Source organism: Cephus cinctus, unplaced genomic scaffold (genome assembly GCF_000341935.2).
Source record: "Cephus cinctus unplaced genomic scaffold, Ccin1 Ccin1_scaffold0378, whole genome shotgun sequence".
Taxonomy (NCBI): Eukaryota; Metazoa; Arthropoda; class Insecta; order Hymenoptera; family Cephidae; genus Cephus; species Cephus cinctus.
The window spans coordinates 115,491-128,439 of NW_014333067.1; the positions used below are offsets into that span (position 1 = coordinate 115,491).

Below are 12,949 nucleotides of genomic sequence, written 5' to 3' on the forward strand. Positions count from 1 at the left end.
CAGACTGTGCCCATAATGGTCCAAAAACGAAGTATAAAATGCGCATTGTCAAATAATGACATTGAATGGACATATATTTTTCAATACCATATTGCTCACTGAATTCAGTAATAATTGAATTCTCTGATGATGAATTTTGATTTTAGCAAGATTTGAATGGCACACACATGTAGCAAATAATTTTGACCCTTTGAGATCTTTTACATGTTTCATTTCATCTTTAATTGCACTTGATGCCTGTGAGAGCATTTTTTCATCGTTCGCATTGAACGATTTGAATCAGAAGGTGGGTATACACGTGCGAATCCTCGTCCAACTACGCAAATTTGACCTTTGTGCTCGCAAAATGAAAATTCATAGTTAGCATTAAATTGCATCAAGTTGTGGATAGATGCTCTTGCGAGACAATCCAAAGTAGCAGTGAGTCCCATTACAACACTGCTCATTACTGTACATCGCTTATGCAAAAGGTTTCAAAAAAGTATTCATAGTTGGTTTGGAATGTAGGCTATAATAGAGGTGACATATGAATTAAAATGTTCAACTTCTTGGAGGCACATTTAAAATTTTGCATTTGCACGGGCCAAAGTTTCGCATTAACCTGTTTCTAAGTGGAATTCCATCCGTATTACAAAGAAGACATAAATCATAGTCGACCTTTATAACTGTGAGTTTAAATTTTTTGTATCGACAACCACCAGTAATGTCGTATGTAAAACTCTCGTCATATCGCTACTGCAGTATTTCTTTTGTTTATCTATGAAACTGTGCAAATTTCTTTTTTTCGAAAGCATGAGTTACCAGCGACGATAAATTTATTGTACTCGACAAAAATTCCATCGACTCTTTCGCTTTTATAAGCTTTACATGGTTCAACTGGTTGTTCGGTTGTTCACTCACCCATGTAAAATGAGCAAACTTCACAGAATCGATACTTTTTTGTAACATCGAAACTCCATGGAAGTAATTCATTAATGAGTTTGCAAAAGTGATGTTTTGTAAGAGGGATGTTATTAGGCTGCTGTAGTAAGATGTTTAGTAACTCTAAAAGATCAGCGAGCGTTTTTTTATTATATAGAGAGTTTTTCAAGGAGAATCCAAGAATATGGTGAACAGATTCACCTACTGTTATAAAATCATCATTGTTATACGGCATTTTATGAATCCGTGATCGTGATTCCTGCTGTTTTTCCTTATTCTTTTTGCAGCGCGGCTCGGAACGGGCGTCGGTACTGAAATTCAGTGGCTATTCATTTCCGGGGTGAAAATGTCCTGTATAAAATTCAAATTCGTCTAAATTAATTTAGAGAGGACATGTCGTATTACTGAAATCCGCATACATACTAGTGCCAGATAGCACTAATAATATATCGTCAATGTATAATAATATTAATTTTTAATGGTAAGAATAATTATTTATTGAAGTAAAACTATTAGGAAATTCAAGAAACCAGTACTTGTGTACATAACATACTTCTACGTCTACAAGATCAGAATTCAACATTTTCGGCTTCCGTTGAATTTCGCCACCGACGAAGTGTATAACGCGGAATCGAAATTATTCAGATATTAAAAACGTAATAAATAAAAGCAATGACAACACTAGTTATTATATTGTATATACTAATTATTGTGTAGTACCTCCCAATCCTTTGTGCAAACTTTATATCGCTTCATAGTTACAAATATACAGAACATCTATGCATTTAATAAATAAATTAGCTGAAAAGATTATGATGATTCATTCAGTGTACTTGTAGGCACCCACTGATTTTTTAAATCACATTATTAAAAATCGAAAAATCAGACTGCCCGAAAAAGAAATGCACGAAAAATGTATAGTTTGCAAACAATCGAAAAAAAAGAAAACATGGTGATGAATGTACTAAAGTTGCAAAATTTTCAAAATCACATATTTTCAAGAAACTTATAGAAAATTCGCCTGAATCTAACAAGAGAGTGATCTGTTTACCTAAAGACAGTACATCTAAAACAACACAGGTATGAAATATGGAAATCGTTTAAATTTTAATAATTCAATACTACCTACAGTCTATCGTATAAATATTCAGATACTATGGCATTTTCTGTATAAATTGTTATATATCGTAGATTTTGGAATCAAACAGACATTCCTTTTTGGATGCAAAAACTATTTTTAATAAACTAAGTTTTACGTTACGCTAGACGACAAACAAAAGCACATTCAGAATGAGTTTTAAAAAAAACAAAGAGCATGAAATTCCGATTTCCGAGATTTACAAAAATGGCTACGATAGAGTAAGATATAGAAATTACGAATGAAAAAAAAAGCAGAAAAATTCGTATCCATTCCCACCTGGGATTTAGCGCATAGATTATTTTCTAATGTCCGATAAATGTACGAAGGAGGCTGAACAATTCTCCAGCATTCTGACGTATACGAATTCTTAGGATTAAAGATAGTAAACGTCCACTGCTAATGTACGCATAAGAATGTATTTAGAATAGTATTTCAAAAGAATGTATAGGGGAAAAAATATCATTTTCATAATAAGAAGCAGGTATGGATATCATCTAAAGCTTTTGTTCGAGATACTTTTCTATATATACTCTATATGTGCAATATAAAAATCTATAAAAAGCTTTTTTTGAATACAAAATTGAGTCACGTTTTTATAAATCGTAAGTCAAATGAGGCGAATATTAGTCATCTAAGGGAAAACGTATACGAAAATGATACAAATACATCAAAATACCAAATTTGTAAACAAATAGCAACATTTTGTTATTTAATAAAAATTTCGAACAAAGTTGTAGTTACTTGTTTATTGAATAACCTATATTCTTATCAACTTAGTATATTGATCATAATTCATATATTTTCGTTAGGACTTCAGATAAGCACTTAAATTATCTACAGATGGGATTATCTTAATTAATTTTGTATTTCATTATTTAATTGCTTTACTTATTTTAGAAAATTTTTAATGATAATATTTAAATGATATTCGAGAAAACGTAAATTTATATTTCATAATATGTGTGATCACTGATCATACATATGTATATGACACCATACCTACCAGATACGCATATGGGACTAATCTAGATCATGTAGGATTATATAAGTTTTATGTCTATTCACATATGGTTTATGTCTATTCATATCTGCTTAAAATATTATCCTACATGAGCATATAAAGTCATGCATAATTTTGTTCTTCTAATATCTAATCCTAACACATAGCTGCAATCTCAATTCTTAGGTATCTTTCTGCGTAGCACACTGACTGGTGTCGAACGTTCTTGCCAATATACGATACTGATTCAGTTTGCAAATAGTGGAATTATATCGACTCTTAAACTCTTATTCTTAAATCAATTTCAGCTACAAATGTATATTGAAACAAAGCTGCCAGATCAAAAAATGTGAACTCTTTTTGTCCGCAATTTTCAACAAACAATAGAAAAGGAGACTTTTTTACAGTCCGGTTATATTCGCCAGACGGACAGAATCAGACTTTTTTTCGATAATAATAATTATTATCATAAATAATAAATAAAATTAATAATATTCTTTCTTGTATAATTAAGAAATTTTTTAAATTAAATTTTTCATTATAATAAGAATGTGAATCTGTCCCATGTTTTGTATTGTCAATAAACACATTGTTGTTACTACTATTTAAAAAAATTTATAACTTGATATATTACACTGATTCTCTCCTATCTCATCGTAATATTAATTCATCAATGATGCGGATAAAAACAGATCAAAAAATCACTGTTCGGATAAAAATGTTACTTTTTTTATCCTTTTCTTTGAAAATGTGTATTATTTTTGTCCGGTAGACTTTATATTATACTGTTTTTGGCTGAATAGTCCATTCGTGAATTAATAATTTGATGAGCAATGATAAATCATTTAAAAATTTGAATTTACACAATTTTTGAAAATATTTCTTAATTAATCAAGAAAGGTTATTATGCAAATTATATTCTTGCGTAAGAGCTAGTTACTATTTTCCATAATCAAAATAATCTTTTATTTATATAAAAGACAAAAATCTAAAGAAAAAGTCTAATTGTGTGCGTTTGGCGGATGTAATCAGACTATGAAGAAATCTTTTCTACAATTTCTTGAAAATCGCGGACAAAAACATAAATATTATAGGATAAGTTTATTATTTTTAATGAAAGGCAAAAAACCGTCGAAGATTTTTGACCTGAATAACGAAACACTTAATATATCCACCTCCTACCTATCTCTAATCTGGCACTTGGCTCTATAGAACACAAAGCCAATAAGGATCAAGAAGAAGAAGAATACCTATCTTTAATGTGCGCAATGCTCATCGCATTTCGATATAACGATACTGCCTCGTATTGTGGCACGCTGTGAACAAATGTGACACAATTATTGATATTTTGACTAGCTGTCACACATAGTAGCACAAACGTCTGACGTCACGCCTCAATATCTACAAGTAACTGACAATGAGTGAAGCATAATCATACTCGCAATATTCGCAGTTATATACTTCGAACTCATAAATCTTATTGTTAGCTATTTTGCTGTCTCGGCTGCAATCTTGAGTTGCGAAGACTCAAAAGAAAATACGAGTCCCATAGTGTAAATACTAAATGGAATTTTGGAATTTCTCAGTATAGTCCGTCCAGGAGTTCAATGTGTTTTTTTCTTACAATGCTTAATAATGCGATGCTTAATAAATCAGATGTGGCTCTACGTACAATTTCTTGTTAAGAAGGTTTCGCACTGAAATATATTTTGTTCTACTATTTTCATGATTTATGGAAAGCCATGTGTGACTTGCTAAGGATTGCATTGTTTTCAAACTGTCAAACGAAATACATTGAACCCATGGACCGATTATATTTCAAAGCGTAGCCCATGTCTAAGGGTCGTATTCACAATCAGTCTCTCGTTATAAGCACGTAAGAATAAATAAGTTTTTAAATTGATAACTTATACAGATGTTTCGGACAAGGGTTGCGAAACAGTAGAAGAAAACAATAAGATGAATAGTTATTAGAATCGAAGTCAGATAAGATGGCATATAAATTATAAAAAACTTTTTACAGTTAAGATAGCTTTGGGAAAATTGATCATAATTCAAGGAACTGATATGTCTTACGTAATTTCTATCAAGTTTTCGCAGAATATCGCACGAAAAAGAAACATAACGATAATACTGTAATTCAGACTTTTGTAGCGTCATCCAGGATGCATAACACAGGGGTAAGCTGTATTTCGCAATCCGCACGTGCTCGTATTTGTTTGTGTGCATATATCGGTAAGTCATTATAAGAGGTGTTCGATGTTACCGTCGTTAACAGCAATGCATAACTCCAGTGCACAGCGAAAATTCGTAACGACAGAACGAACCATTTGAGGAGGTATGTTCATGTTAAGGAGGTTTATATGATGACACTTATGATGCGTCTCTACAAGTCTCGTTGATTATTGATTCTTTTAATATTCTAATATAAAAAATGTAGGAATAAGCAAAAAATCGAAAGATATAAAATATAAGCAGCCCGTATTATTTTCTTAAGGGAACTCCGGACCTTTTATTTACCACGCGAGTAAAATGTAAATGAAAATCGTAAATAACAGAATTTTTATAGAAATATTTTCCCAAAGTGGAGTTCACCGCACATTCTGCAATAATAACAATCATTTTGACACCATCTTCGTAATTATTAAACAAACTGATAGAATAATCCGATCGAAAATTTTACGCATTTTTCAAATTTACATCGAAATTTCTGGATCGGATTATTCTTTCAGTTTTGGGTTAATTATTGCAAAAGTAGTGTCTAAATGACTGTTAATTTTGAAAAATATGTGCTGAACTCTATTTTGTAATAATAACTTCTATAAAAATCCTGTTATTTACGACTTTCATTTGCATTTTTATATTATTATTTTTAGATTATTTATCAAAATTGCTGTGAATAGGCTGCAGGTAGTATTTGTTTGAACAGCACTTCGCGCTGCCAATTCTCACTCAGCCAGTCTTGCAAAGAATAAGAAAATTAATAGGTTTAAAATAATCGAAGAGTCCAATGTCCCCCCAGTCCATGTAACTTTTTGGTTCGACGAGTCAATTTTCATTTATTTTATTTCTTTACACATAATTACTTTTTAGTGTAATTGTAATCAAAATAAGTCAATATAGTAAGTTGCAGTGTTCGAATGTGTTTCTACGCACTGATATGAACAATAACGCCCTATACTATGCAATAGGAAGAAACTTGGGCTTTTTTATATTTGACAGACACAAGTCGTAATAAGTGTTCAGGTTCAGATTATTAATTTAGGTATCCCATCATCACAACTAGACACCTGGCCGTGTAAAATGCGATGCAACTTTTTCCCACGTTATGCAGACCAGAGAACGATATTCGTCTGTCAAGTCGACTCTCATTTAATTTGCGACGAGTATCAGATAAAGATGTGCCTAATCTGCTCCGGGCAGGATTAAGTTAAACTTTGTGTCGTTCTTCTTTCCACATTGATTACTAAAATCATAGTTTTCTATATACATAAAAATAAAATGGTCAAATCAACATCGACATTATTACTCTTTCCCTTTTCTCTTAGAAAAGCCTTTCAAAATTTCGTCATTTTCATTTCTCTGAATAGTTCCATTTTTTATAATTAATCTGGCTGCATTTTGTATTAAAGATTTCAAAATACGACCAATTTTTTGTCTTCCGTCCAACCGAAAAAAAATTAATAGTAACTGGGCCTATTGCATATTTCTATTTTCGAGCGTATTGGAAGTTTTTAAGCAGCGCAACATTTATATTAAAGGTTTCAATAATTTCAAAATTGCACGAAGATTTTAATTATAGTCTATCTACAGTTTTCAAATATATCCAATTTTTTAAAATTTAATGATCAGGGCGAAAATAGTACGAAAATACGTACACTCCGCGTATCTAAAAAAAGAAGATAGAGCCGAAGATTTAAGTGAAAGTTTATATAATATTCTTCGAGAAAATAGCAATGCAAATCTCAGTCATTTTAATAAACGAAAGTAATGACCTAGTTCCACCTTCCTCTTTATTAAATATGTAATAGAAACCTATTGCATTATCAAAATTGCTTCCAAATGGATTGCATTTATCAGAATAGAATATTTTTATTTCTTGCAACAACAATAACCAAAAAAATGCTGATTACTTTTTTTAAGTAACTGTTTTGGGACGTAGAGAACTTCACTACACCATTCAGGTATATTTTTCTATTACTGGTTAGGAACTCAAGCCTTTCCTATTAAGAGTTACATTTGCAAAATAATATTATATCAATGACGTAGAATAAAAATTCGCATCTATACATATAAATTTCTTATATAAAACCTCATAAACCAATATGAAAAAACTTCTTTGTTTTTTTAAGTACTAAGATTGATTCATTTACAGTAATACCCAGCAAACACATTTGCCACATTTTTGTAACTTGTACATAGTTGCTGTAGCGTGTCTTCATTAATAAATGGATGCTTTCACATGAATTATATCTATATATAGCGATTTACTGGAGCCGTTTCTTAAGATGCTTACTTACTGATAGATTCACCCTACGACAAAGTACAATTTATGTACAATAGTTAAGTTGTAGCTGCCACAAAAATGTGTTTCCTGGGTAACCAGTTAAAATGGGTTTGAAGGTAGCAAACGTTCAATTTCGATCTCATATACCACCATAGCATGTAACGTTAAATTTGTTCAGAACCACTACTTGATAATTAAGCGTACTTGTAACATAGAAAGCTAATTTCACGGAATAATGAGGAACTTTATCTATTGATTGTGAAATTCCTTTTTTAAGCAAAATGCTGAATACACAAGAAGTTAAGTTAAGGAATACTTTAATCAGCAAACACAAAATAACAAGAAGTACATACCTGTAATATTACAATTTACTATTTAGGGATATAATAGTTATGTTCACCAAGTCTTTTATAACTATTATATCCTTGCGTAGGAAATCCTAACATTTCTGATACGTAGATGTTGTTTTAAATGTACTGGGTATTTAAATATTATAATATTATGAGGACACGAGATTAAACTCCCTCGTCAAGCACTGATTTTTCTTGAAAAAACCAAGGATTGTTTTCCATCAACTTTTTCACATTCAGGAGATGATCCAAGTTCATCTTGACGATAGCCAGAACACCTATGGATGCTTAGGACATCCTTGAGAAGTGAAATCTGCCCTCCTTGCTGGAAAATTGTTGACGATACAACACAAACCTCTGCGCCAAAGTAGCCTAGGCTGGTTTTTGAATCTCACATCAATATAAGGAATGTTCTAAAATTAATCACTATGTAATGTTTATTCGACAATGTGCATAAAACATTCTCAGCATTTATTTTATTTATAAAATTTATACAGCGATTGGACTGTGATATACATATATGTACAATGTTCATATATTTACATAATAAATCCTTTTACTAGAATTGTTCAACATCTTGTTATTTTAGGCTATATTAAGATTTCCTTAGTGATATTTCCGTTTTGTTATCTCCTTCATGAAATTTATTAACAACAACCTTCGCTAGCCAGAAATACAAGCTCGAACCAAATTCATAGACAAAAAAGGTACAATTAAGAATAATTTTCTTACATTATATACATATTTATCGTCTTTGATCTCAATAACCAAAATATGTTGAGATATATATGATTTACTATCAAATATTTTAAGAGGACTCCAGACCTCTTATTTACCACATGAGATAAATGTAAACGAAAATCACACTTAACAAGATTTTTACAGATTCTTTCCCAACGGGGAGTTGAGAGAACAATCTGTAAAGTTAATACTCATTTTGACACCAGTTTCGCAATAATTAACTCAAAACTGGATGAATCAGTCAGGTACAAGGAACAGTAATGACGATTCCCTCTCTTTCGCTACTCTGGCAAATGAAAGAGATCTGTCTCTTCACTTACCTATGTAAGCTGGGTAAATGAAAGCTAGGCGAAGTCTCACTGTATTGCGAAAGTAGTATCAAAATGAGTACATTCTTTTATGCAGCAACAGTAACAGTGATTATAATATAATATTCACTGCGTAACAGAATGCACTTAATGATTGACTTGATAATGACTTAACCCTTACAGAATATGCGTTCAACTCCGCTTTGTGAAAGAATCACTGTGAAAAACGTGTTATTTACGATTTTCGTTTGCATTCTACTTGCATAAGAAATTCGTATAAGAAAGACCCCTTAAGAAACAAGTATCATTGTTCTTTTATTTTCTGACTTATATTGAAGAATCATCATAATGCGAAGAATGGAAGTCGAGTGTATTTTCATCAAATTTATGCGTGAATCAAGTTTATGATGTTATGAGATACAAATCTCTTTTATTATTAATATTTAAATATTATTAAATTAGGATTTATGTAAAATTAGGATTTATAATATGTATACCTTCCAGTGGACAATTGCATTTATAAATTTAAGAAAACCAAGCGATATAGCTTATGCAGATTTATAAAAGTTTGGCAATTAACAAATGTTTTGCATTCTTTGCGAAATGTATGAATTTATAGGGATCTAACATTCAGTGTCATATATTATACAAAATTCTGATCACCAAAATATAATAACTTTATCACTTTTCAAAACACTATATGTGAAATAAAAGACAATAAACAGTAATCAGAAAATGTAACTGATGAAGTAATTAAATATACTCAAAATCCAACCTGTTGTGTTTCACCAATCAGACTGAGGTACTCTGTATGTAAAATTATTACTACTAATTACTGTAATCCCTGCTCCATAATATGGCATAACGTATTGTGATCCATCAGCAGGTCCAACAATTTGCGTTGCTATAAGTATTACATCACAAAACTGACCGAGGAATAGAAACCCTAACGTGCTTAATTTAAGCAACCCAAGGGCAGGGTATCCAAGGTAAAATCTGTCGGCTCCAAACATCCCAAGGAAAATTGACAACAGTAATGATGTCTCGAAGGAATAGCCATTGCTGTAAGGGAAGAATTTGTTTAATAAAATAACTAAAAATTAAGTTTTATCAATAAGAAAAAATTAGTTAATATACATACGTCCATTTGCAGGGAATATCCTTTTTGAAGGTATTATTTTTTGTTTCAATACAAATAATTCCATCTGCTGCTTGACATATAACTGAGAAAGAAATACAGATGAAAAATAATGAGTCTAAAATATTATTACATGGTTTCTATAGCTCAGTGCAGAGCTTAATAATTGGCGGTATAAAAAGAATATAAATATTGTATTCAAAGAGCATTCTGAAATAACATTGTTACTACATTGAAATATAGAACATGTGATGTAAAATGCAGTAAACTTCAAAATGCTAATTAACTGTACAGAAATCATGCACTCAACTTTAAAGCACAATTCAACTGGAACATATAGAAATAGGGATCCATCTTATTAGGGACTTCTTGTGAAATTGTAATAGGATATTTTCATCAAGAACGTTATTCGAAGGTGCCCAAAAAATATAAAACCGATCAACAACAGTACATCATGTCTACTGATATTATTCAAATTATTTGTCTCTTCATAGGTTATGTTTGTATACACGATACTTCTAATCATAGATAAATTATAGTCATAGAAATATTATAGGAAAATATAAATCTTTTGCTTACTTTTGGCTTTATTTTCTTTTGTACAGCCTTTGGGCTGTTGAGTTTTTGGATCGATGAAGTCGTAGTCCGGGTGAGGACATATGTACTGTCCCATTCGGAGGTTATTGCAATCGATTTCATTAGGGTTGTCTGTCTGATCACTTAACGAAATCGTTATCATGAATACGAATACACTACAGAGACGCACCGATTTAATCATAATGTATCATTTTACAATATTCAACACTTGCTATCACGTATAACCTCGCTGAACGTCAATAATAACAAACTGCATCGTGGAACCGTGGAACTCACGGTGGAATTGGACCGTTTACTAACTGATACCAACACAGTATCAAACCCAATCAAACCCACTTCCTGGTCGAGACATATTGTGCTGCCATCAGTTGAGTTTATATTGACATTAAATCACGTTCCAGAGGAGACGTGGTAAAATCTTATTTACAAATCGTAAGTATGAATTTCAATCGGACGTAATAGTCAGATAAAATATTACCTTTCAAGATTTAGAGCAACTAATTTATATATAATTTATTTAATTTCATACATTCGGTGTTTTATATTAATAATCTACGTTATTAAATAATGCAATTGGAAGTACATAGAGGACTTTGTTAAAGATATTTAATGATATGAAATGAGTGATATAGTATTGTCATTGTATTACAATAAATATATTATAATAAATCCGTTAGTCATTTCAACTTTTGTACATTACTCTTTTTTTTTCATTGCTAGACAAAATGTTACACCCGAAAGGTGAAATATTAAAAAAAAAACAGCGTAGCGTCTACCGAATGACTTTTGCTATGCGAAATGGCGTCAACGTCGATGAAAGGCACACGGAAAACATATAGTTTTGAAGAACGAGAGATTCTTATGAACCTAATTAATAAGTACGACGCAGTGGAGGACAGGAAATCGGATCCTACGTCCATGTGTAAAAGGAAGTCGGCTTGGGCTCAATTAGCCGAAGAATATAATTCCATGGTTGGCCCAGAAGGGACTCGATCAGCCGTGCAATTAAGACGTTGCTGGGAAAACATGAAAGCTTGCAAGAGAAATCGAGAAGAGAGGAGTTCTCGGTAAACCGTAACAATTAACTAGTTTATTAATCCTTATCAAGTTTTTAATAATGCAACGTTTGTTTGCAACAGTATATATCCCATTCGTGAAACTGCTGTTGTAATACAACTTTGAAGGTTTTCCGAAATATTCAAAATATATGGTACATTAACTGTCGGTTTAGATTTGGATTTTAGCAGTTACATCTATGTTCCGTATATGCGTATGCAATTGTGGCGTAACCTCTTTATTACTTTGAGATCTGCCCTTAATATTATGATATATTTCTGAAAAAGGAAAAAAATTGGTACAATATTATTTAAACGCAGTTTTTGTTTATAGAAGTCATTTAAAGAGTTTTAATGATCTTTGCAGTGACCGTACTAGAGTTGTTGGACCATCTTGGGAGAATTGTAATTCTAACCAAACATCAACGGAAACTCCTTCAAGCAGCGGGAACATTGGACTTCCTCCAAACGTAGTTTTTGAACCCAAAGCGTCGGAACCTTTTACTCTTCAAGGAGTATCTGCGCCAAAGACTTCTAAGCTTGGCATAAAAAAGGAAATGCCATTACGAGATTCAGGCTGTCCGGATAGTCTGAACTCTTCGAGTTTTTTATCAGGGCTTCTTCAGCAGCCAGAGGAAGGAAGTAGCGGCAAGCAATTCATAGTAATTTCAGACCCTTTTGGAAATAATCGAGAAAGCTCCTCGTCCGTTGGCCCAAGAGATGATTGTAGTGACAGATTGATTACTGATCGCGAATCATCTGTCGAAGATAATCAGGGGGAAAAAGAAGAGCTTGCACGAAAAAAGCTGATAAACTCCAGAACATATCCTACCGACGTCATGATATCGCCTCAAATTCTTCAAGGAAAAACTCGTAGAAGCACTAAAAGTTCCCAAAGAGAAGAAGAGCTTCACGTACTTGCGCTTTCAGAAGCTCAGATGAAGGTCGATATTGCAGTTATGCAAAAGGAAGAGATTCGCGTGAAGCTCGAAGAAGCTCACTATCGGAAGGAAGAAGCTAGATTAAGAATGCTTTTCTTTACGTATAAACTTGACAGAATAAAGGAGGATTAATTGTTTTCTTTTTTTTTCAAAATTATTCAGAAGCAGTCATAAATATTTAGCAAGAGATACGTTTCTATTTTCCATAATATTATATTTATTTTTCATAAATACCAGTAGCAAATTAATA

The 12,949-nt window shown here is 31.9% G+C and overlaps 2 protein-coding genes across 2 annotated transcripts; one reads left to right on the top strand and one right to left on the bottom strand.

The window, feature by feature from the left end:
- Nucleotides 1–8,367: 8,367 nt before the first annotated feature.
- LOC107267250 (TM2 domain-containing protein CG10795) lies at nucleotides 8,368–11,002 on the bottom strand. Its single transcript, XM_015738706.2, has 3 exons — nucleotides 10,686–11,002; nucleotides 10,110–10,191; nucleotides 8,368–10,030 (listed from the first exon to the last, which is right to left on the bottom strand). The coding sequence occupies exons 1-3, from the start codon at nucleotides 10,882–10,884 to the stop codon at nucleotides 9,754–9,756; spliced, it is 558 nt and encodes a 185-aa protein (XP_015594192.1). The 5' UTR covers nucleotides 10,885–11,002; the 3' UTR covers nucleotides 8,368–9,753.
- Nucleotides 11,003–11,004: 2 nt separating this feature from the next.
- On the top strand, nucleotides 11,005–12,858 carry LOC107267240 (myb/SANT-like DNA-binding domain-containing protein 3). The gene is made up of 3 exons (XM_025084468.1): nucleotides 11,005–11,135; nucleotides 11,424–11,770; nucleotides 12,126–12,858. Exons 2-3 carry the CDS (start codon nucleotides 11,502–11,504, stop codon nucleotides 12,829–12,831), a joined length of 975 nt encoding a protein of 324 aa, XP_024940236.1. The 5' UTR covers nucleotides 11,005–11,135; nucleotides 11,424–11,501; the 3' UTR covers nucleotides 12,832–12,858.
- Nucleotides 12,859–12,949: the final 91 nt, after the last annotated feature.